The sequence below is a fragment of the Lepisosteus oculatus genome, chromosome 3, assembly GCF_040954835.1.
Source record: "Lepisosteus oculatus isolate fLepOcu1 chromosome 3, fLepOcu1.hap2, whole genome shotgun sequence".
Taxonomy (NCBI): Eukaryota; Metazoa; Chordata; class Actinopteri; order Semionotiformes; family Lepisosteidae; genus Lepisosteus; species Lepisosteus oculatus.
In genome coordinates, this window is record NC_090698.1 from 69,055,456 (window position 1) to 69,082,112 (window position 26,657).

The 26,657-nt window shown below is 41.4% G+C and overlaps 1 protein-coding gene across 5 annotated transcripts in view; it reads right to left on the reverse strand.

Moving 5' to 3' along the window:
• Positions 1–26,657, reverse strand: part of kiaa1328 (KIAA1328 ortholog) — a 47,756-nt gene that overhangs the window by 4,909 nt on the left and 16,190 nt on the right. For all 5 annotated transcript variants that reach the window (XM_015363618.2, XM_015363636.2, XM_069187444.1 and 2 more), the window contains 5 exons: positions 20,784–21,382; positions 17,555–17,665; positions 16,300–16,475; positions 15,677–15,782; positions 11,973–12,020 (listed from right to left, as the gene is read on the reverse strand). In XM_015363618.2, the coding sequence (XP_015219104.2) occupies positions 11,973–12,020; positions 15,677–15,782; positions 16,300–16,475; positions 17,555–17,665; positions 20,784–21,382 (1,040 nt within the window). The remainder of the gene's footprint in view (positions 1–11,972; positions 12,021–15,676; positions 15,783–16,299; positions 16,476–17,554; positions 17,666–20,783; positions 21,383–26,657) is intronic.

Sequence of the window (26,657 nt, forward strand, 5' to 3'; positions counted from 1 at the left end):
CCAGCAAACACTTGAACTCCGTCTAATTGCCCCACTGGATAAAATCTCAGCTTCATAGGACTGCTTTTCAAAAGGGCTGCAGTGAGAAGGCGAGGCCTTGTGAGCTAATCTCTTCTCTTTCACAGGTGACGTACAGACATGAATCTCTTAGCTGAAAGAAAAAAAAGAATTCAGAAGCTTTGTTAAGTATTGGTGCTTACAGTCAAACAAATATTCAGTTCACCCATCACCCAGCCTAACAGATGCTGATCAAATGACAAAATGTCAAAGAAAAATATGGCACACTACTTCCAGGCTCAGTCTAAATCTATAACCTCATGGCTACAGGAGACAATCTTGATCCCCAGCTGTTTATGAAGCATTTTAATGCTGCTCATGCTACAATCTGCTTCCTGCCTTCAGCTAGATACGTTAGTAATGAGAATCTTATTACAAACTACTTAACTTCACATCAATCATTAACCCCCATCTCCTGCTATCTCATCACCTGTGCTCACTATATTAAGGTGTGAGAGAGATTATTGAACGAGACTGCTTGTCAGTAACTACAGTCCCCTGTTGGCAGAAAATAAATATGCATAGAACATAAGAATGAATCTTGCAAACGAGAAGAGGCCATTTGGCCTTTATAGTTTGTTTGGTTTCTAGTATCAAAGTGTACTGCTTTTAGTCTGATCATGTTTACATGATACAGTGGGTAAAGAAAGTCACCACCTCCTTTCAAAATGTTCACCTTTTGTTGCTAGAATTAGACTCTTCCCAGTTTAATTTACAAATTGTACCTTGCAACATCCAAATGCAAAAAGAAAGCATAATTTCTGAAAAAAAAAGTAGAACAACTGAGTTGGGTAAGAGAATACCTCCCTGAGTTAATACTTGGTGGAAGCACCTTTTGCTTGAATTACAGCCTTGAGTCTGTTTGGATACATCTCTACCAATTCTGCACACCTAGAGGGAGGAATACTTGCCCATTCCTCCTTACAGAATTGTTCAAGCTCAGTCAAGCTGCGTGGTGACCGTTGATGCACTGCCCTCTTCAAGCCATTCCAAAGATTTTCGATGGGATTGAGGTCGGAGCTCTGACTCGGCCACTCAAGGACATTCGCCTTCCTGTCCTTCAGCCACTGCACGGTTGCTTTGGCGGTGTGCTTTGAGTCACCGTCATGTTGAAAAGTGAACCATCTTCCCATTTTCAACTTTCTGGCTGAGGGCTGCGGGTTTTCTTCAAGAATTTGCCTGTATTTTGCACCATCCATCTTCCCTTCTATCCTGACAAGTGCACCAGTCCCAGCTGAAGACTGAACAGAAACACCCCCACAACAGGATGCGGCCACCACCGTGCTTTACTGTAGGAATGGTGTTCTTTGGATGGTAAGATGTATTGGGTATCATTTTGCATTCTGGCCAAGAAATTCAATTTTGGTCTCATCTGACCACAGCTCTTTTGCCACTTGGCCACAGAATCTTAAGGGTGCTTTTTAGCAAAACATCAACGAGACTTGATGTGGCTTTTTTTTAAGGAGTGGCTTTTTTCTTGCCACCCTCCCATACAGGCCAGATTTGTGGAGCGCTTGTGATATTGTCGTCACATGCACACAATGACCAGTCTTTGCATAAAGGCCTGTAGTTCTTGGTAGCCTCTCTGGTCAGTCTCCTTCTTGCTCGGTCATCCAGTATGAAGGGTTGTCCTGATCTGGGAAAGTTCTGGGTGGTTCCATACGCCTTCCACTTCCTAATGATGGTCTTGACTGTGCTCCATGGGATACGTAAAGCCTTTGATCTCTTTTTACACCCATCTCCTGACTTGTGCATTTCCACAACTTTATCCCGAAGTTCTTTTGAAAGCACCTTTCCACCCATAGTGGATTATTTGCTTTGAAATGCACTTCCAAGCAGTGGAATCCTCTAGAAACTGCTGCTTTTATTCTGAACTAATCTAAATCACCACAGTTGATCACAGCTGGGAGCCAATTAGTTTGTTGCATGATCTGTAAGGTGACTGGTTATACCTGAGCAGGTTTACAAATGCAATTGTTAGGGGGGTGTTCACTTATCCAAATAAGGTATTTTACTGTTGTAATATTAATTTTCAGAATGTTTTAGAATTTTAATTTTAACTTGGCTAATGTGGATTAGTGTGTGTAAATAAAAATGGAACAAGCCTAATTCAATTTGTTTTAGTTTTCAGAGTGTCATTCAACAAAAGGTACAAATTTTGAAAGGGGATTGTGACTTTCTATACCCCCTATAACCTATCGCCTTCCCCACTACATTACTTTTTTTGATAGTTTATTTTCGTTTGTTACATAGGTTTTACTCAAACCTCTAAAACACACAAAAATCAGATTACATAAAGACTTTACAGCATCATCATCTTCATCATCTGTACTTCACAGAGAAGAAAACTCACAGTAAACAAAGTTTTCTCTTTCAGTTTTCTCAACCATTAATGATTGATGTCACACTTGAATGGTCTGCTCATTAAAAACCAAAATGGTAATATAAAAATCCTATAAGAGTAAATATATACCCCGCATGTCAATTTCAATCTAATCAATACCTCCAGCCAACAGACCTTAGAGCTCTGAGATATAAACAGCCCCTATTAAAACCAATGAAGTGGAAAGGTCTCTAATTATAAGCAGCCCGTTCCATGGAAAGCGTTTTTAGGAGAGATTTAAAATGTTAAAAAGATGCATCTGCACTCCTTTTGAAGAAAGTGCTATCTATTTAGTCACATAAAGACAATGTTTGAAGTTCCTTTAAATGTTTTAATCAAGCACTGCTCAACTTCAACCACGAGAAAGCACAACAGAAACCCCTCGATTCCAGCCAAGACACCAGACTCGAGCTGACCTAGTACCTATGACCCAACAGGTGGCCAGCCGGCTGTAAAGACTGAAAAACAATGTGCTCAGCCGCATCTGAGTCACTCAGCCAAGCCTGGTGCTTTCTCAGACAAAAAGAGGAATTTATAACATTTCCTCTGAGTTTAGGTATGCTAACAGAAGTGTTGAAAGTGGTGAATTAAAAAACGGAAAAGAATTCACCTGAAATTTACCAGAATCAAGATGCAAAGGGCAATCTCGCTTCAATGCATACAGCACAGCAAAATCAGAAGAAATAATCTCCCCTGGCAAAAAAAACCCCAGACTAATGTTACTTTATAAACATACTGATTTACACAGGAACCCTCCAATATAGCCCTTTCTTAAGGAAGAAGCCAGTATTAAAGAAACAGTCCCCGAGGTGACCAGCGTAAAACATGTTACAAATAAGACTAAAGAATCAACAGATAAAATAGCTTTAAAAAGCAAATGTGCAGCAAATGCCTGTACATCTGAAACTTCTGTTCACTGAATTCTGAGGACTTCATTTGCATTCACTGTCTAAATGAGAAAACTCCAGCTCCCAGTTATAGGGCGTGCCACTCGGCTCTACTGGGAGACTAAAACAAAGTGTGCCGAGCAGGACCATCTGCTTGTTTGTGCATTAGCATTTTTTAAATAGGTGTACCTTATCTTAGTCACAGGAGAAAGCTTTTGTAACTCCAGAATACTTTTATGGATAATCGCATTGGGGGCTTGCTTTCTTCACTGCAATTCTAATCAAATATCTGTTCCCCATCGACACATCAATTAAAGCTCGGCACTCCCTCCTACTTTTCCACTTTTTCTTCTGACTGTATACTTGAGGTCAGTAAAGGGAATAGAAATCTGATGGTAGATTTGAAATATCTAATGGGAAACATAAGATTATGCTAAACGATTTCAGTTCCACTATCTCCCGAAGATGTGAGGTGTGTATTTAAATTAAGAATTGGTTAATAGAAAACAGAGTACAGGGAAGAATGTTCATATTGGGGTGATGGAGTACCACAGGGAACTGTACTAGGTCTACCATTCTTCCTATTTTGCTAATAATCTAGATTATGATATATTTGGTAGACTAGCCAAGTGTGCAGAATCACGATTTTGTAGAGTCCACCCCAATGGATGTCAGTGAGTGTGACACAGACATGTACAGCAACATGTTAACTGTTGTGCACAACTGACAAATCAATGGGCAGGGCTAAATGTCATCATCCGAGCAGGAGTGCTTCATCACACGTAGTGACTGATAGCAAATGACTGCAAGGTGCTACACCGACACTGTCAAGTCATCGGACATCTCACTACGTGTTCTTCCCGCAGACCAACCCTGATATAATGACATTCCAATTGAACAACATGCGTCCTCAAGCTGCATGTATAACAGTTTTCTTGCGCAATAAAGGGCTTACAGACCACTGAACAGGTACATGCACGTCCACATCATCAACAAGAGGAATGGGACAGAACCCCACAGAGCTCTGCAACCGGGTGCAAAGCATGTATTCCAGAAGTATAGCTTGTAGTGCTTCCCTCAGTGGAGCCAGTAACTGTTTTTAGTTGGAAGTTCAACCTGCAGAATGGGAGTGGAGCTAGAATGCATCTCCCCTCCCCTATTTACATGTACACGTATGAGGAATAGACTCAAAGTGCTGGAGTTTTATGCAACACCTCATCGGGGATGCATCTGCAATGTAAATAAAGAACTGTCTATAGTCAGCCTGTGAAAGTTATCATCGACATTGGGGAGAAAAAAAGTGTTAAGTCAAATCTAGTTGAAATATCAGTAGATATTTCAACTAATATTTTTAAAAAGATTTGTTTGATTGAATGATTTAATGACTTAGCATTAAATATTTTAAAGGCTCAATACACGATAAACATTTAGAATAAGTCTGAATGGAAAATAAATCATTGTAATTCCGAGTCTCAGGATTGTTCTGAGCAACCAACTTTTTTTTTTTAACGACACTGAAACTACGGACCACGTGCTATTCTTTCTGGAAGTAATGTCCCTCCTGGTGCGCTTCCATTTTCAGTGTGGTGAGCACTGCCCATGAGCAGCAGAACCGAGTGCCATGTCTGCTGCAGAATGTATAAAAAGAAACATCAAGGAAGCAGAGTAGAAACACAGCCACTCTGAAGGTTAAGACAACCTAAATTGCATTTGGGGAAAAAAAAATAACCAGAAAACATAGATGTAAAAAACTACCACTGCTGCTTTTGCATTCGGTCAGAGATTCAATGTAAGTATGAACGACAAACTGTTGTTTCTGCAATACAGCAACAAATTAGGGAGCTACGCAATTAACCAAAATGATGTCTGCTTCAGACAGTTTTATCCTTCTGTATCACCACCCACCTCAGCCTACCTCAGGGCAGGCAATTCAGTCCTTAAGACAAAAGGGAATTCAGTTTTGTGGAAACAGTTCTTTCCCTTGTTTTCTTGATGTTTCTGTTCAGGTAACATTTTTCTGTTTCAGTTGAGAAATACTTCACTTAACAGTTCTACAGTATATACAGATCAGTAACCCAGACATCACATCAATATGTATTTATCATACAAGAACACAAAATAAAGCAGGTAAGCATTCTTAAAGGGAAACCTTTAGACATGCTCCATTGATTTCAGCAAATCAGATTCCAGATAAATAATGAAATACAGGCTGAAAATGGTAACTAAAATAAAATATTTATCATGTACAGAATAACTTTTACTGGTGCTTGATCTTCATGCAACAATACTATGGCATTTTCAGAAGATCCTTTCTTTGTCACAATGGCTCATACTTTAGTGGCATCTTGTAAGTATGAATGTTTTTTGTTTGAATTTTTAGAGGTTTTTAAAACAATAAGCAGTAACCAGGATTTCAAAAAGGGCAAAGTTTTGTATTTAAAGTATAACACTGAAAATAATACCAATCGTGAAGACAAATGTTCAGACACTGTGCCTGGAAAAAAGTAATTGTTTCATAATGGAAATATTAAGAAATGTATGCTTTTAGAAAGTGAAAAAATTGTTCTGCATAGGTAATAACATTTATATATTAACTATTAATTATCTATTAACCTCACAGCAAAGTAATATAATTTCCATATACACTCTGATTTTTATATTTCACAAATTTAGTCTAAGTACATTCAAAGCCCTCACATTTTAAATCAAATGAAACACTTTCACAAAATGTTCTTTTCTGCAAGATATTTTTAAAAATTAGAATATTTCATATTGAAGCATAAAACATGAAAAATACACTAAATTAAAACATGCTGTCAGATTAATTACCTTTTTACTTAAAGGGGAAATTTAATTAACTTTTTTCACACAGTTCACATGGTTTTACTGATTCATCCTCCTTTTTTCATTATTTCAATAGAAATTCACATTCCCATGTCATTAATAAAGAACTCAATTCAATTAAAACTACTGCTGGATTCTGCCACCTAAGCTAATGGAACTCAGCTTGCCTACAGTGAGATATACAAGAAAATCGTATTAAATAAAACTTAGAAGATATTTGCATACTTATATCCAACACCTTGTAGGCTACAGATTTTTTTTGCTGTTGTTGAAGCATTTCTTTTTTGTTTCAACTGTTGAATTTAACCATGGAATCATCCTTACTCAAAACCTTGAGAATAGTCACCTAGACCCTTCTCACAGTTTTTCAAAAAGAGGTCCCGCATTTGCACTGCAGCAATGGACTACATTCAAGCAAGTCATGGAAGCAGCTGTTTCCAATATATAACAAGTGAACACAATACACAGTCTAAGTGTGGAAGCCTACATAGTGAGTAAACCACTAAAACACTGGGGCAGCAAAGCAATGAATCTCAGTGAATATCATTCTTGCAAAACTGTTTAACTGTCTCCACTATAAGGTAATACAGTCCTGCTATTGTAAGATTAGCATGTAATCATTTCTTTTTACACGAAAGAAGTGCAATTCCTCAACACCAATGTGGAAAAAGAACAAATGCAAGGTACTGCATTATCACGATATTAAAACCATTTTTGCATGGTTAAAACGAATGGACACCAAAATTATCCATACAAAGGAAATTACCTGGATCGACGTTCTTTTAGAAAGAAGGCGCGTCTTTAATTTTATAAAACCATTAATCGCAAACGATAAAGCAGACTGTTGGAGAAGGAATAAAATAGCCTACTATTTATTTGCTTTGCAGATTTTCATTCATTAAAAAAACAAAAGGCCGAAACCCCCACAGCAAAGAGCTTAGAACAGAAAAGGGATCCTCCTCTAGACCCCCTTCAACAAGGGCCAAAAATCACAAGCAGTGTCTTGCAAGATAACTGCAACACACCGTGAAAGAAAAGACAGTCTTAGATAGCTTACTCTTCCCAGGAAAGCTCAAAACTGAAACTTTTAGCATGGAAAAAAATGTTCGTTCTCAGCACCGAAAGACTTAACAAAAAGCAGCAGCTTCAGTTCATCTCGTACAGCTGTGATGATAATACATTTTTTTCTATTACAGGAAAAATAAAAAGCAAAAGAACCAAACAACCTTCACCTCACGCATTACACATAGTTAATTCAACAAGTGTTTGGCACACAGCATGTACTCAGCAATTCTCTGCCAGCCTGTTTTGTCAGAACCAAATACTGTACATGCATTGAGAGTCTGCAATAACACTGATTTCACACAGCAAGCACATAAACACTGAAACATAGGCAGGTCGTTCACAGAGCCCACTAGTACCCCTGAGGCAGAAAGGGGAATGCAATCACACTTCGCTAAGCGAGACTCAAAAAGGGAAAGATCATGGGATGTCATTACATACGTGCTGAACATCAGGCTAAACAGGAGGCATTACTTGTACAGTCTGTACAATTCACAGAGACGGACAGCACCTTAAGATACAGTATGATACCCCTTCTGCCAGCAACTCCTTCATTAAGTCAAACAACATTTCACCACCTTCCTTTTTAGGAGCATCCTTTACAGGTTTTCTACAATCACCTTAATCATGCTGGGTGCCTGAATTAAATTATTTTGTATTCAGAGACCACTGACCAATGCAGTCAGAACTCAACAGGGTACATATCCTCATTTTGGGGACCATTATGTTACCGATTTGTGCTGAATTCCAAAAATACAATAAAGGAACCATACAGCCATGGACTCTTTTGGGACCTCAATTTTAACCTGCAGATAGCCACAGCCCTAATGTTAAAATGATTCGGATTTCTCCTTTTATTTTGCATTTCAGTGCTATGCAGAAAACTCATGAGGGAAAATACCACAACTCTCCTGATATAACAGCGCCTGCTTTTATTTTTTATACTGAACACCGTATTTCAGTAATTCTAAGGACCAAAACAGACTATACATACACTTAGGAAATGCAGGAATACATTAATTTACTGCTGATGGCCTCAAGTACTTGCTAGGAAAGTGCAGACTAATATCTCCATGACACAATGGCAGCTCATTGAGCTGGTTTGGAAAGGTGCAAGTCTTATTCTCCCCTGTTCAATAATATAGAAATCATGCCCGATGGAGAACACTGCAGAGAGAACAGTGAAGAAACCAAAGCTATGGAGAACAGAAAGGTATGCTGTACCATATGCAGAAATGTACAGAGCCTCAGATGAAACTTACAGCCTTTTGTGCATTCTACAATTCTATTTCCGGCAAATACTGAACCTAAGAGCCGTACTGTGACCTGTATTTAACCATTTTAATAGATTTTCTGTTAAATGAGTAAGATTTTTGTCATCCAATACATTACACATAGACATAAGCTAACTGTGCTGTAATATTATTTATGAAATTTTCAAATTTTCAGTGTTTTTCTGTACTATTTGTTATTGACTTCTCCAAGAATTAGGTAAAAGGCTATGAATGTTAAGATGAGAACAAAACCAATCCCCTTAAGCACAGCAATAATGGAGACCTGCGTGGATGGTAGCTCCTTCCTTTTCTCTCGTTCTCAAAATAAATAATAAAGGCTTTGGCAATGAGACTTGTTTTTCCAAAGCACTTAAATAACAGTCAATTATTATTAGATCAGAAGCTGAAGCCTGATCATTCCCTTTAAACTGTCATTTCATACTGGAGTCCACCCCGTCCTGATCAAACTCACAGTAAAACTCCAGTGCAGCATTTAACTGCCCCTTTCTTGCCTCAGACAGCAATGCTTTGAACAGTCAGCTCTGTTTAATCCTAATAGGACTGATAGTTTGCCCTTGCTTGAAATTACAAGAAATGTACACAAATTGGGAATTTAGCATTTGATAATCTGATTTTTTCTTTATGAAGATAAACACCCAGTCTGAATTGCACTGCAAAAGTAACACACCTCAGTCAACACCTACAGGTCAAAATTTATCCACAAAACTTAACTTAAAAATCCAGAAATTCAACTCCCATCTAAGTACACAACATTCACAGTTCAGAGCGCCATTCACATTATTACACTCAAGACTTGTCTATTGGATCTTCAGCTCATGACTTTTGCAGCAACGTGCAACCTACAACATTTATCATCATTTGATTTTTTGGTGTAATCTTGCACCACAGAAAAGATCATTTTTGCAAAAGGCTCATAACAGTTTAGATCTGCAGACAGTAAACCTGTTTGTTACAGAACTCCCTTCGGGACAGGGAAAGAAAGGCTTTGCTTCCCATTTGGCAACAGTACACCCTTCATTAAATACTCTTCAGTGCATCATTCAACAACCTGTCTTGTGTAGTTAAGGCATCTGGTGAATTGAGAAAGACAATGAATTTTGTGATGTGATTAGTGAACTATACACAATCAAATTGAAGCTTACAACATGGTCTTTGCAGAGCACAATTATAGAACATTTAAGTCCAAAAGAACAATGTGTTGTTGCAAAAAGATGTTCGCTTCTTCAGTAGAGTACTGTGCTAAAGTACTGAAAGTACAAAAATAATTTTAGCCATAAAGAAGGGAGCACATGATAGTAAGGTACTATGCAATTAAAAATTAATTAATTTTCTTTCAAAGCAAAACATAATGAAAGCAGGCAAGCCATTAGAATTTATTAACAATACATCATCTATATCAGGGGCAGCTTTTCCAGGTGGTTAAATATTACTGATCATTTAACCTCCCTCAAATTGTAGCTGCAAGAACACTGTGGAAGATGCAACACACACACACACTCAAGGATTTGCTTGACAAGATGTGCATTTCAAAGGAATCTTGAAATTTGACTGGCTTATCAGGAAAGATGCACTCCATATTCTTTGCTGTTACAACAGAAAAACAACAAACATCAAAACTGTTCATATGGAATCTGAGAGTCTGAAAAGGGATGTCCTGCTATGTTTGCGATTCCTATTTTCTCTGCTGAATAGCCTTGCTCTTTTGAAGCAAAGAAAGGTCTTGATCTTACTGATGAAGATGCCTTTTAGTTACAAAATGCAAGGCTCCAGTGCCGAGATGGTGGTGTAGAGTGTTTGGGATTGTTGGACCTAGTACATTGACGTAGTTCAAGTAGGGATCTGCGTCAGCATGTGCTGTTTTCATGACTATGCAGTCAAGACACTGCATGACACTTGACATCAACTAAAGCAATCTTTATTCAGATATCTGCATCTGTGTTCAATTCTAAATGTAGCCTCTTAACCTCTTCTCTAACCTCTTTCTGTAGCCACCAGCAACCCAACGGGCCAGATGAGCCAAACTGCTTTTTTACGCATCTCTTTTCTGACCTTTATAGTTTTTCCATATGAAATCTGTCTGAAAAGTAAATTCTGCACGCACTACAACAGTTCTTTTTCTTTTTAAAGACGGTTGTAGTTTCTGAAAGAAAAGTAATTTAATCACTCCACAGCACAGGAGAGCGCTGCTTCTCCGAGATGCCTTTGTGTTGTTGTTCAAGGTAAGCCATGGGGTGTGTGTGGGGGGGGGGGATTCTTCACACTCATCTACAAACCAAAAGCACAAAACAGAAACGGCTTCTTGTTGGAGAACTTGTTGCGGTTTAATGAAAATTCTCCAGAGCAGCACATTACAATACAACAGACTACCTCAGGGGCTTCTGTCTCACAAACACGGCATTATACAAACTTCTCGGTGTAAAAATAATCCTTTAATGAATAAATCATGAAGTGTTTAGAGGGAACCAAAGCAAAGTGTAAGGAGCAGCCTCTTGCCTGTGCTGGTATGTAAATACTACCATTATAAGTGTACTACTTTAACCCCTGTGACAGCACTGTGTACGCCAAAAGAAACACTCAGCAATGAATGCATTCTGAAAAGAAATGCAACACTTGTTAAAGCACTCTTATTCACAGCACTGACTACTGGGGGATCAAAAAGGGTACTGTAAGCCTTTCCCCCCATCCATATACCTGGAGAAAATTATCCTGGAAGGGTGTGATGTAATACAGGTCCTGACAGGCTGTGAGTTTCAACGTTTTTTTTTTTTTTTAATTTATCAACAGTTTAAATCCAGGACAGAAAGAAGAGTTGTCCAGCTAAGCCCATATTGTAGGAACATTCTTCTTGCTAAGCAGGCTGATCCCAGCACATGCCTGGGACTCCCCACATACATGTCTTCCTTCCCCAGGGGCCTGGGGTCAATATGCTTGTTGCCTGCCCATATGTTATTCTCTTACCCGTTGAAATCATCCACCACTACTGCTAAGCACTCTCTGACAAAGCGGTGTAAAATGGTACGTATGGACCAGTGGAAAGCACTCTTCCCTTAGGGCCAGAATTTCCACAAAGAAATGCCCTTGTACGAGGATCACGGACACTGTGCTGGAAGAGATGCTAGGGTTAAACCATCGTCCATAACGTTGGGGCTCCTTCACTCTCACTCTGTTATCTGGGAAATGCTGTGTAAATTCTACCCTGGGTTTGCACAGAATGACCTTTTTAAAGGTCCACCTTAATACAGCCGCTGAAGCAACGTCTCACTTCATCTGATCAGCTGTACAGTACACCTGCAGTGCGACCACCTCCAGTGTAGTATATCCCCTTCCTTAAGTGTACAGAGCCAGGTAAATCAGCAGAATTGATCTAAAATAAGTAGCGCTAGTTTGATCTATCACTAGAAGGGCAGGAGGGGAGAACTGTACACACTAAATCGAGACACTTACCTCTGTACCTCTCTGTTTGTGCGGCGGCCAGACGTGGTTTGTTCGGTCCTGGAACAAAGGCGAAATCAAAAAGAAGTCAAAAGAAGCATGGGGAAATAAAATGCATGTTTAGTATCTGATGTGATTTGACATCAGAATACAGACACTGTAAAAACCAACCAAATAGCTTCAAACCTGTAAAAGGAGAAATGAAACTGCTTGCAGGGTGTTTTCAATTACGGTTTCAACATTTAAAAACACGTTTATTTTTTTCCCCCGTTCAGAGAGAAACATGCACTGTTAAGTCTGTTCGTGCGTCGTAGCTGAAAGCCAGCAGGCAGTGGGATGGACAGTTGTTCAGAGTACGTCACCTCATGCATAGGAACGCACTCTGCTGTCCACGCACTTGTTCAAACGAGCGCTAATGGGAAATATTAAAAAAGTGATAGAAGAGGATGTTTCAAGATATCAACAATCTGTTGAGGAGAACCTGAAATTAAGTGTTTAACAGCACACGGTATTTCTTTCATTTGGGCATGTAAATGGTATAAAATACTTCAGTCCTTTAATAACTATAAAACAGAATATGATTGGCTAAACCTTTAGTTGTGGAGACTAGGGCATAATAAATGTTATGAGAATGAAGCCTGCAAATCTGATGCAACATCAAGAAACAAGACATGTAGCGTTCAAATAAGCACTATCTGAGCTAAAGCAAGGGAAATTACTTTAGTGACCAGTGCGAGAGCCACTGCTAATGCACATGGAGCTTCGTACTGTGTTAGCCTTTAAATTGCAAAAGCAAGTCAGCTACACACAACTGGTGAAGAACATATTCTTTCCATAGGTATAAACCTCTTGTCAAATATGTGAGGCAAGAATCACAATACTGCAAGAAATGGCACCTCCTTCCGACAATACCTGCAGAACTAATGATATAGAGAAAAATGTCCAAAGCACTCTGGTAGAACATGCAAAAATGAGTTTTTTGTACTGAAAATGAATGAAACTACAGATGTTGCTGACAAGATTAACATCGCGGTGAAAATGCTGCAATTATTTGAAATGAAAATGACATGTCTGCTTTCTCCACAATGGAAAATTTTATGTCTGAAAACAGATTGGCTCTTGACGGCAATGTTAAGGAAAACATCGTTAACCACCTTGTGTCATTCAGAGCGCAGTTCTTGATTATTTTCCACCAAAGGCTAAAACGAACAGCTGGATCAGAAACCCTGTGGGTGTTGATGTCAGTGCACTCCCGCTGACAGTTTCAGCATGTGCAAGAAAGAATTGTGACTGGAACTATCATGCGACGAAACATTGAGATTTTAAAAGACGTTCTTTATTGGACTTTTGGATACAAAGATGAGTACTAAGAACTTTTGACGTCAGGAGACGTGACAAAAGCTGCACACGGATTTCTGCTTGCTTCTACAACAAAGAAAAACTGCTATATAGAGGACGAATTCAGACGCTGTAATAATAGCAATACCTCTGATAATAAGAGCTGCAAAACAACTATCAGTTAATAGTAAAACATTATATGATCTCATGCAAAATTAAAGATAATTTAGTGATTTGCTTAAGGATACTATAAAGTGAATAAAAAATACAAAAGGCTCCTCTCTGCCTGACAACTAAACACAATCTAAATTCGCAACACGCAAAAAGTGCTTTAATGATGCTTTCAGAAAATGTATAAGAAAACGCAGAGTAAAAGCATGAACACTAAAGGAGCAATGAGTGAAATCTAAGGTACAAAATGTCTTTGAAATACACATTAACGCAGTTGCCCCCCTACCATGCTGTTCTGAGCTGCCTGCAGTTTAATTTCTGGGAGACTCAAAAATACAGGCAGAACTCTAATGACAGAAAAACAGACGAACATAGCCCTCATCAAATGATCGATCAGTTAAATCGCTTCACTGGCTCTAAAATGTTTTAAGTCACTCCGAGTGTCTCATTTTAATGTCCTCTACTAAGGCTTTTTTTAAATCAAAATCGTCCTCTTTAGATCTAACAAACCCGAAAAGGTGATATAATGTGATGAGAATTCCAAAGATTAGAGAAAAGCACCTGCCTCCTCACTGACAAAAACAGGCTCCAGATGCGCTTTTATTAACTAGACCTCCAAGATCTCAAGGTCAAGCCCTTGTTCTCTCTAGACTGGAAAACTGCAGCTCTCTTCCAGCTTAAGAAACATACTCTCTGCAGTTCACTCAGGATTCACTCCTCCTCGCTTCCCTCTAATAATAATGATTGCTTACACTTGCTTTACAATTGCTTACACTTATATAGCTCTTTTTCTTCTTTAAAGGAAATGGGGACTCCCCTCCATCACCACCAGTGTGCAGCCCCACCTGGATGATGCGACGGCAGCCAGAGTGCATCAGAACACTCACCACACATCAGCTCTCAGTGGGGAGGAGAGCAGAGTGATGAGGCCAGTTCAGAAACGGGGATGTCCCCATCACTATACTTGGGCATTAGGACCCACACAGACCGCAGGGTGAGCACCCCCTGCTGGCCCCACTCACACCTAATCCCGCAGCACCCTCAGTTTTTCCCAGGAGGTCTCCCATCCAGGTACTGACAGGCTCACACGGAGCTTCAGTGGGCTGCCAGGGTGATATGGTTGCTGGCTATAGCAAATGGTTGGAGCCCATTTCTGCACTTTTCACTTTCTATATCTGCCCAGACCCACTTTAAGACTCAACTCTGTTCCATCCTATCTCCAGTTCCTGCCTTCTCCACCATACATCCCTCATCTGCTTTCTCTGTTCATTATTAGACATCTGTCTGCTCCCTCGTACCCCTGTGGTGGAACCAGACTGGAAACAACAGGGCTACACTAGGTCTGAGGACCCAGCAGAATTTCAGCCTGTATCCTCAGAGACTACCTTCAGAACGCATGATGTTTCATTGCAACATAGGTACACTGATAACTGCAGAATGTACTGTTAAAGATTTTTTAGTAATTTTCTGTCTTTGTTTTGGTCTTTGTGATATAACTGTACTAAATTATATTTTTGCTGTATTTACTTAATAGCCCTTTTATATTTCACTATTTGAAGACACCTTGGAGAAGTCTATTGTAATACAATTGATCACACAAGTAATGGATTTAAGAAAGACAAATCGAAAATGGATGGATTGTCCAAAACAGCTTAAGATCTGGTGTAAGGTTTAGAGCAAACAGAGTAAAAGCAAAACTTACTGAAAAGCCTGGCCAGCACCGCCCGAGAGAAAGGAAAAGAGGGATTTTGCACTGATGTACAAGATGTGAAGGCCGGTTTATAACAAGAGATTTTCAGATCTCAGATTTTATAACAGATTTTTTTTGGACTACTTGCACGACCGAGCATTGCAATATTGCCACAAGCCAAAACAAAAAAAACAAAAGCTCGAAAAGTAAAAAGAACAATTATCCAGCAGAAAAGACACCTTAATATCTAAAGTTTGCTTTTATGTCAATCAACGCCTTTCTCAACAGTAACACACCACACCTCCTCTTGTATAGGTGACCCACCAGCAATGCAGGTACTGCATCACGTACAACACCAAGTGCATTTAAGCCTTTGGTCCTGCAGTATATTGAAGCAGCTGGATAAATTTCAGTGCTGCAAATGGAGAAAGTTGCATCTCAATAACAGAAAAACATTTTTAACCGAGAGCAATAGCAAGGGACCTGGTGTGTAGGAGTCACTGTAAGAGATGTTTACCAGGGGATTGGTTGCGCAGGGAAGAGGGCAGTGGGCATAGGGGCTGTCTTCCTGTGGTCCAGGCCTGGAGACGTAGAAGCATCCCTCCTAGACAGAGCTGGGGCCCCTATCGCAAAAAACGGCAAAATAACTGGGTTAGTATGGGTGAGGCTACCCAACTAGCTACACACAATTATTATGGAAGACTCTCATAACATATTACTCAATTAGGGTACAGACCATTTAAACATCAGTTAAACTGCTGGCGAGATGAAATTGTGAACAGGCTCTGCTCGTCATAGCTTCCAGTGTCACCAAAAGAGAGCTCATGAGCTTCAGCAAATCACTGTGCTGCTACCCTTAACAAGCCTTGACCTAAATGTATTTTATTGCCTTCAGCTTTACACCTTTAACCAACTTAAACCCACGGCCTTTACATCTGTCTCCGACAAAGTTATTCTGTAATCAAGAGCCCAAAAATAAGGGCAAGCTTTAAGCAGACAGTAACCTAACAAAATGTATTTCATATAGCTTCAGAGAGTATAAGGAGAATCCAGAAGGATGTGAGGACGAAAACTAAGTAAGACTCAGGGTAGCTCCTAGCTGTGTGCGAGTACAGGAATCGCTGTGCAGGGTCTCGTCACCTCTAGAGCGGCCCAGACCGTCCTTCGCTGGGGCTGCAGGCTGCTCCTCCCACGACCTGCTCCGCCCAGCCTGCGCTCCACCCGCTCCATTCACCTTCTCAACAGCAGGGGGAGCTCTTCCCTGCTGCTCAGCCAGCAGGGCGCCGGGGAGGAGCACAGCCTCAGGTGGAGTCTGCCTGGGGAACAGAGCAGACCGAGTTCAGCCACGTTACTTTATTGCCTTCACGCAAACCGAGTTTACATTGAAATAGAACTTTTGCAAGGAAAGAAACATTACAATTACAGAGAAAAATGTTTTCTGGCAAAAAAGAATATTCAAAGTATAACTGCAAATGTTTGTTCTCTGCATTGGGAGATGGAACGGTATTTAAAGATCTTAGCTTCTACAGATTTACAACCCAGCACTCGATGCCACTGATAAGCATGTACAAGCGGAGTGGTCTCCTGGTACAGAGGCTGTGCTCTGGCTGCAAAGTGAGCCACGCAGAGAAGAACAGTGCTGCATCTTCCTGAAGTTTCAGTGACTTTGGAAGATCTCACTGGGAAATGTGACACTTTATAAAGAACGCTTGGCACCAGGAGACTCCGGGAAACAATCACCTGCCATTGCAACACTTTCCCTGATTTCGTTGGCCTGAAATGAAGATTGGTATTCCTTTCAAACAAATACAGCGGAACAGCAAACCCCGGGAGAACTGAATAATTCAAGGCTTCCATCTGACTAGATCTTAAGGGAAGGGAAATTTAAGCACCTTTAATTTCTCCTAATTATGCCAGATTTGCACATTAATTGCTGCTGATCATTAAGCAACATTAACCACAGACAGGCTGTCACCCTCGTGATTTCAGTCTTTGCTGTTTCTTTAACCCAATACATTTCCTTCCAAAAAAAAAAGCAAAAACTTGTTTTATACAACCAAGAAAGATGGCAGCCAAGAGGCCAGTGACCCCAACTTGTGTACCGAGCCGTCTTTAAATTCCCCTTAGTCATTTAAATTCTGCTGAAATTAAAATTGAAACCAAATGAGTATGAAACCACAAAGCTACCTGGTAACATTAAGATTAGGCACACAGTTTACATTATATCTTCAGGCTGGCACAATAACTTACTGGCTTCACCTACTGTTAGTACCACTGCAGAAGTGAACCTGGTGATTCAGGCTCAAGTCTCAACTTACTCTACTCAGAGTATCTACTGAGGCAGATCCATGCACATTTAGATGCCTTCAAAACAAGAAACAAAGTATGCCCTTACCTGGGTCTCTCAGTGGAGGAGGTGTCTGTTGCACAACCCTGTTCCCCTGTCTGAGTCAGTAAGGCCCCACTGATGGTGTCCTCCAGCTCAGCCACTGCAGCATCCTGAAACCTGAGCACAGAGCATCCTTATAGCACATATAGCACAATCCTTCCAGCACAGAGACCGAGCATTAATCCCAGAGAGCTGGCCAGGTTCCCCTTGGGTTCACACAAGCTGGCTTGCCTAAACTCTTCCCTTCACCTGGTCTGCTGTGTAAGTGGGGCAGCTGTGGCAGAACATGGGTGCTGATCTTCAGTGGCAGAGGAAGTGGGCTTGCTTTGTGATAAAAGGTACTATTACAAACTCAAGAAATTAAAGTACACGACAATTAATTAACTCAAAGAGTTGGTAAAAGTTCTCACACATTGAGAATTTCAATCCCTCTATCACATGCACATCCTTTCTTTTGCTTAAATAATTATATCACTTTATAATACATCTCAACAAGGCAAACTAGACATAAGTAACTATGATTAAGTCTATTATTACAATAATAATTAAGCAGTAGCTAGTGCATCTAGTTTACCAATCAAATATTACTGACATATCAATGAGTTGTTTCTCATAATTACTTATTAATTTCACACTTCCATAAAGATAATAGGCAACTTTTTGTACTACAAAAAAACAGATCACTAATATTTCCTTACATTTATATAGTAAAAAATGATGCACCAGCAGCATTACACAACAGATCACCAATAGATCAGGTGGAGGAGTGAGAAAGGTCACACTCTGGCCATCCAAAGGGGAAACTGGACAGAACGCCACGGTAGGACCCCCTGCTCTTTCTAAAAGTGCCGTGGACCTTTAACTACCAAGCAATAATTAGTTGAACATCTCATTCAGAGGACCACAGCACAGTGTCCCTGTTCATCACAATGGACCAGAGGAAAGAGAGCCAACTAGGGGTTAACCACACACAGCAACAGCCTGGGTTTACATGAAGGTCTCCTATCCCAGGACTGGCCAAGCGGGAAGTTCACATCACTGATTTCAAGGCCTAGAATGCCAGGTATCCAAGTACACTCTTCCCTCCCATTCCTCAACTTTCAATTACCTGGAGGGAGTTACAGCCAAAGCTATCAAATTTGTATTCGTACAAATTGTCGCGGAACTTTAACTATCAAGGAAGCCACAAGAGAGAGTTCCCACCTGAGTAAGGTCTTTATTTCAATACTGCAATATTGGGAGCCCTGCTGCCACCTCGCAAAGACTCAATTTGTTACAAGCAGTACAGGGTTTTTATAAGACGTTGCGCTGTAAAAAAGCTCAGCGCTTTGTCCCTTCTAAAACTTCCCCTTTCCCCAAGACAAAACAGATTACATCATAAAGCGAGAGAAGAAGCACTAGATTTGTTATTCAAAGCTTATCAGTTACTTTCGGCTAATTCTAACGACCCAGACAGCATATATTGTTTTGGTACATTGTCTTCTAAAGTAACCTAAACGGTGTACTTTGTCGACGCACTGTTTTCTAAAATTCTGCACGTACTGTAGCACAGCAATTACATCCTTGAAATATATTATCTAAAAGCACCAATATATTTTTTGCAAAGCTCTCTACATTTTAAGAAGCAATTTACTTATTAGATTTCCACTTCAAAATGCAGCAGAACAGTGGCACATTCAATATAATTCACACTGCACTGATGCTCGAGCAATCTTACTCACGCTGCTGGAGTAGAACATGCCACCCGGAATGTCACGCAAGCCGCACCAGCTGGTCATTTGATCAGCACATGTGGGCTTAGCCTTACAATCCAAGGAGTCAAATATTTCAGTTTCCAATTCAAGTCCATCTGTGCCTGCCAGCCCGCTCAAATTTCCAGTCAACCCAAGTCAATTAAAAATAGCCTTCCTTGGCCCATCTGTGACTGAGCCACTCATATATAGGTGCTCTTTTTTTCCAGATTGCCTATAAACCAAGTGGGATTTGATATGTTTCGCTGCTGCAAACGAATTTCAGTGAACAAACACTGCATCCTTTTCAGATTGCGAACATGGCAGCAAAACACATAAGTGAACCGAGGCAAGAAAACATTCATCATATGCATCGAGTTATACTGATATTATAAGATACAGAACCGACTGGAAATCAGATTGAAAAGTGACCAAATTATGTTCTTTTCAGGAATATGGGCATAATCCTGATGAGCAAGATAATCCTGCCTTTCCAATCATTTTAAATGATTTAAATTTTAAATAGATCAATTATATCCAACACTGAAAATACAAAAATAACCAGCAGCAACTGACTTCTTCAATGTTTTGAGTTTTGCACTGAATACTCAAAGACACTTTTTCGACATCTGTCATTTTTCCGCAATAAATGAAAACTTCCTTAGCCCTAAGAAAATGCCTGCATCACCCCCTGACCTTGTCTGGATAACGTCTCATCATTTTTGCAGCCAGCCAGTCTCTTTAGATTTCCTCCTTCAGAATGTTTCCTTACCACCCTCGCGGTGCCGAAGATTTCTCCCTCCGCTACCTCCCCGCAGAGCTGAAGCCAGAAAGCTATCTCCTGACCAGAGTACTAGAATCACGTCACAGACTCAAGCCCCAGCCGGAGAACTTTGTGGGTCCAAGAAGAAAGCCGCACATAAGCGAGCAACACAGTGACTCCAGAAGTTACAAAACCTCCCTCAGAATGGCAGCTTTAGCACTTTCAAGCTGGCAAAGTACATCGCAGACATTTTATCAGCAGTACAGTGCATCTAATTGAGCACAAATACACAAAATTGATTGATTTAACGTGAATATGCCAAAGAAATCGCTCACATGTATTCCTTTGAATATTTCCAAAAACGTACACAAAGGCGCCCCAGGAATATCGCATGGATAAGTTCTACCTTACCTACTCCAGGCCTCGATCCACACACAGCTCTTCACTAAGACAGCAGGGTTTGTTTAGAGAAATATTCAAATCAAAGTAAACCTTGCAAAAATATTTTAGCTTGTGTTCATACTCTTCCCCCCCCACCACAGGACAGACGCTTTAATTGAAATTGCTAGAGCATTCATTTGAAATGAACAGCCTGAACATTGCATGAAGGATGGACAACCAGGTTACAGTACGGTGGTCTGAGAAAACAACACAGTAACTGTGCAAACGCTTACTCTCCGAAAACCTTTTTTTCTCTGCACCCTATTCGTGTGATGAAGTGGAAATCTCAGTTTTCCCCCACCTCCTGTAGTCCAGGCGGGACTGCTGGAGCTGTCTGTGCTGGCCGAGCAGCTTCTCCTCCTGCTGGGCGAGGAGTATCTGCAGCTTCTCCCTCTCCACCTCCAGCTCCATCTTCTGCAGCAGCAGCTTCTGCCGCCTCCTGTCCCAAGGGCTCTCGCCGGGGCCCGTAGCGCGGCGGTCCAGAGCTCTCTCCTGGCCCCCCTCTTCCTTCTCCACCCTGCAGCGGTGAGAGCAGGGCCCCAGGCGGGGCTCGGCCGACCCCGAGCCTCTGGGGGCGCCATCGGTGCAGTTCTGATCCTGAGCGGGCCGTCCCGGCCGAGGCACGCTGCCCCCCGTCTGCGGCCCCCAAGCCTGTCCCGGGGGCTCCTCCGCTGGTCCACCCCCTTCCTGGCCCCGCGATGAAAATGGAAGGTAAAGGGCATCGCCTTGCCTCCCACTAGTGCTTGACCGGTGCTGGTCTGCGACAGAGGAGGCCCCCAGGGTACTCGCCCCCTCCACTCCCCTGCAAGCTGCCCCCCACCCTGGAGGACGCAAACCAAGATAGGACCCATCCAGAGCCACACCGGGAGCAGGAGGAGTGCGGCGCTCATCACAGGGGGGCTGAAAATCCAGAAGGGAAAACCAAATTGACACGGACAGTCATCAGAAGAGCTTTCCAGACAAACTCGGATACAGATTAACCACCTTTTCCTAAGATTGATATTGAAATACCCAGAACAACTTTGAACAAAAAAAAAATCAGATGTAAGAATGAAAACCTTGTTCTTGGTTTACAGAAGATAAAGCACCTGTTTCATGAGATACGATTCGCGAGATTTCACAAGTCTACTGGGAAACCCCGTACTGATATTATAAGAGACAAAACACGATAAACGATATTCGGATCGCATCAAAAGAAAGTTTAAAACCTACCAGACACAATGGAATCCATGTCATTCACAAGGATAGTTGAAAATGGAACTTAATGGTTTGAAAGTGTTCTCAAAACAGGACTAAAAGAAGGATGGCTCCCACTGCTGACAAGTTCACTGGGTTGTGGGAGTCTGCAACAAGCTGCCCAGCCGTATTGTCGAAGCCAATACTCTCGTTTCTTCCCTAAATGGCTGGTTGAGATCCCTGGATCAATTAACTACTCACAGCGCACATGCGTTTAACAGCTAACTGCATGCACCTCTGCACTCTGCTGTCACGTATCTATTGCTCTGTGTGTTTATCGTTCCGTACTACCCATTGTATGTTGTTGTGCTATGTTGTGCGTGATGGTTATTCTTGTATGATGTCTATTGTACCGCTCATTTCCAGAGAGAACGGCGTGAATATGAATCCCAACGTGCATGAACGTATGGCAAATAAACTCTTATCCTATCCTACCAAATGGTAAAGATGGGCCGATTGGCGTCCTCTGGCTCGTATATTCACAGGGCTCATTAAAAAGGGTTTTCAAGATAATGTACAACTTACTGAACAAGAACATTGCTTTCCTGCTTCGTCATCTTTGTCTGAGGGGCGGTACAGAAAAAAAAATTGTACTTACGGCACTGTAACACACCGACTGCCACTGAACCAGCCAGTTTACTAAAGCATCAGCAGGAGGTTGGCTATCCATGCCCCATTCCTGATAACTGTGAAGTGCCGCTGCCCCACTGTTGTGCCGCCCATAGAATTGAAGGCAAGCATGTATGACTGGCCTAAGAGAGCCTAGTACAGGACACTAGGCTTGTTTGGTTCACCCCTGACATGAAACATCAGGTTAGCGCTGTCAGTCACTCTGGAGCCCTAGCAGGCAGAAATGAATTTCCGGCCTTCACTTAATAGCAAATTTCATTCCACAGCTGAATAATAATTTTAAAAACGCCATCCTCCAGAGGAAAAAGCTGCCCTCATTTAGAGGGCTACCTACACACATTGCGACTGGGAGTAAAATTACAGACAGGCAGTAGTGACGGCATGTCAACTGCTCCATCTGAAGTGTCCTGGGGACTAATAAGACAAATGAGTGGCTGTTATCCTGCATGCTAAAGTGTTTAAACAACCCTGGGAGGGCAAGCTGGCTTCCTGACTCTGCACGTCGGCATATCCCTGCGTCTGCTGCTCCTGCCGCTGGGTTGACAGGTTTGCACTCCCCCTGTCTGGGAAGTGGCTTGTGAAGAGCAGCCTGGGGATAACGCCGGATTTTAATGAGCTGCAGTGGAGCACAAAAGAAGAGTGTTCGGCTCCCCTGCTTGGTTCACAGCCAAGTAAATAAGGTGAGGGTGCACCGATATCTGCCGCGCGAGCTCACCTTCACCCGTGCAGCTGGAAACGACAACTACAGTACAGCGGAGGGCAGGTATGAGGCGAACAGCTGAGGGAGCACTGCTGGGAACAGGAAATGCATTCTATAGGGTTACCCTGGGGTTTCACAGTTTTCCCCACTCTGTTCTTTAAACTGGCTTCGATAAAGTTCTATCACCCATTTGCAAATATTTATCCAAGTCAGTGTACGCGCATGCCTTGGGGTGATCAATCGCCTAACCTTGATTTTAGGATTTAACGTAATGCTTAGATGTTGCTCGAAGACGTCTTACAGCACAGTTTACTGATGCATTTTAAGTTACTCAAGTGGCTTGAGGAGAAGGGCTGTTAGGTGCACTGGCTTGCTGGCAAGAGGCAGCCTGACAAAAAAAAATCAGCACGCAGCATATCACATATCACAACCCAGAGCAACATGTACAGTATGTGTTGGTGAATTAGGGTTATAAAACTTAGAAGGAGGCTGCAATCACTTCAGGCATTTTCAGTCCTATAGTGACAAAAGGTTTGTAGATCAAAGGGTTTGTCTCCTCATTTGCTGTTTCACTGCATGAGACGGAGAGAGTGCAATTCATACAGAACTACAACCTATTTGATCTACTGCAGCAAAGTTTTGGTGTCAGATTTGTCACCGGGAAGATAAGAAGGTTAGATCATGAGAGGGATCACTGCAGAGTACAGGAGTAAGAGAGAGAACTAGGCACTGTGACCTAGCAAACAAGAAACTTGGAGGTGGTTCCGAGAGGAGTGTTGTTCTAGTTTTTACATCTCTGACCTAACAGGCAGTTAGTCAGTAACTGACAGAATAAAGTCTCTTGTTACGCTAGCCCAGGGCCAGCCCATGGCCACAACTTAGACTGGCATATTTCCAAACCTTACTAACTCCTGATATTTAAGGCACCTAGTGCGTACATACTAGTGACTGAAAAGCAACATTCAATTTCTGAAACCTGTTTATCACAAATATAAACAGCTTATGTAATACAGAATACTGAATGATCAAAAGACGAAAAGAGGACGCAATATATTAATTCCTGAAACAGTCTGTATAGTTCACATACTATCACCTCTTAAAATCAGATCAAAAATGACTTTAACAAGGCTCAAAGTCAACTTGATCAAGTAGGTAGCTACGACAGCATGTGTAGACAGCAAAGGAACAAGTAAAAGTTAATTCCATGCTGAAAAGAAAAGAGACACAACTTTTCGGCTGTGGAGCCTTCTTCAGGTGTGAGGGAGAGAGGAAAGCCTGCAGTTGACAAAGCAAGGGAGAACTAAAGACAGGAGTTGAGAGGAGGCAGGAGATGGAGAGAAGCAGTATCGGCACTCAGGTGGTGTGAGGTCGTGAGGTGAAGAGAGGTAGAAAGAATTAGAATGAAAGGCGTCTGTCAGGGGAAGATGTGCTCCTAGTTTCAGGATAATTTTGGTTTCGGATGTCCTTCTGCAAATGGAGTTCTCAAACCGCTCAGTGAGGACGCAGACAGAGAGATCAGTATGATCATGGCTGTAAGAAGATCCTCGCAGCCCTGACACGTTTCCTGAAACAGTCTCCCTGTATCCTTGCTGTTTTACCAGTGTAGATAGCTGGGCATTTTCTGCAAGATCACCCTGTAAGATGGGGAAGTTGTCGTTAATGGTCCTAGGGATAGAAAGGGTGTTAGAGTGGCAGAGAAGCGCCAATGGAATACAGTTGTGAGTCCGGGAGTTCTAATTGGGTTGATGATCGGAGGGCTATTTTTGGCTATTCAAAGTCAATTTAGGTATACTCACCACTCTTTTTACCTCTTTACCATTTACAATTTTTTCCTTCAAAATGTCTGATTCACACAAGCATCATTTAAAATGGACACAAAGCTGTTATATCAGTCAGATGAGCTCAAATGCTTTTTAATAAGGCATGTTTTTAATTTCTGGTTCAGAACAACAAAAAAAACAACCTGCCTCCTTATATTCTTAATTTGAATACAATCACATCTGAGCCCATTTTACACTCTGCTAAATAAATTTTACTACTGATCCTGCATTACACTGTCTAAATACTGTCTAACTATCTGAATGTCAAAGAGTTTTTGCAAACATTCAGATTTCTGAGGGTAAAATGCAAATAAAGCTGCACACAGGAATATTAATTTAATAAATATGACTAATTACTGATCATGTTTACCATGAAGCAGAGTGGCTAAGTGGGTCTACATGTGAAATAAATGTTTTCTATGAGAAATGGATAAAGGCAGTGATGGGGTATCCAGAGTCTTTCGACCAGTAAAGGTGATCACCCCCGTCCAAACTGAGCTCTGTGATTACAGGTATTAACCTGGTCAATAGGTGACGCGACCAGGATTCGACAGGCAGTGGTGCACAAGTGTCCGAGAGCCGCCGAAAGGAAGATGAGTTGCCCAGCGGTCTCTCGGCTCGCAGTCACAGTGGCCCCTACGGGTAGGCAATGCAATCTGTTGGGGACACACCCCTCCTCCAATCAGCTCTGAACCTCCAGGACAGGGCTATACTGTCTGTGATGTCTTCAAAGGTGGGCCAAGACTTGAAAAAGTCACCTATTCCAAATAGTGGGCAAACAAGAAAGAACTGGGAATTCTAAATAAATAAAAAACAGCCGTCAAGATATTTTCTGTGTGTAAAGTTGGGTACTAAAAAAACACCTACAATTTTGGATAACCTGTTAGGAACAGGATTAATAATGCTCATAGCTTTAGCATTTTTATGTCCACCAGTAGCAAACATTCAAGGCCAAAATTCCACTCTTAATTTAGCTTCTCCCTCCCCCCCAACACCCAGTAAAATGCACAGGACAGGGACAGATACATACAGACAGCCCGGGCAGATTGAGAGATTGATGCACCTCACACAAGAATGTGCTGCATTTAAATTTCTAATGTTATCAAGCTGTGCTACTAATGTGAGTTCGGAGACACGGCCAGGCAGTTAATCACTGCAGCTCAAAGCAATCAAGACAGGACAGCGTCTGGTCAGTGGAGAGACGCAGGAAATTAAAAGCAAAGCAACAAGCACAGCTGCACGTCCAGCAAGTCTACAAGACAAGCGACCCTCAGAAAAATGACACTTCCCTTCATCTCAAAGTCAAAGTAGAAGCTGTATACATTTTATGGCCTCAATTTGTCATTACTGATCATTAAAAATACCGCACTGATGCACTACACTATGGATGTCTCAGAGATTCTCCCTTTGCAAGAATTATATAGTTTGAACACTGCTTTGCCATTACTATTGAGGTACATCACAAAACAGATAAGAAGAAAATGTGCACTAACCTTGACTTTGCACACTTAACCACCTGTCGACTTTAAAGCCCATAAATAAAATCAAACAACTTCTAGTCCAATCTAATTTAAGTTCATAAAGAAAACACATCTCTGCTGCTTTCCCGAGAAGTAAACTTGGCAAATATGCCAACTACGTAAATGAGTCCCAAAGCCTGAAAAACAATGCAATGGTGCTAATGAATTGTTTCCAGGCTTGGTCATTTAAAATGGCACAAACATAACTCTACTCAAGCATGGAAATGCCATCAATGCCTGCTATTTAATTAGGTTTAATCATTTCTGTT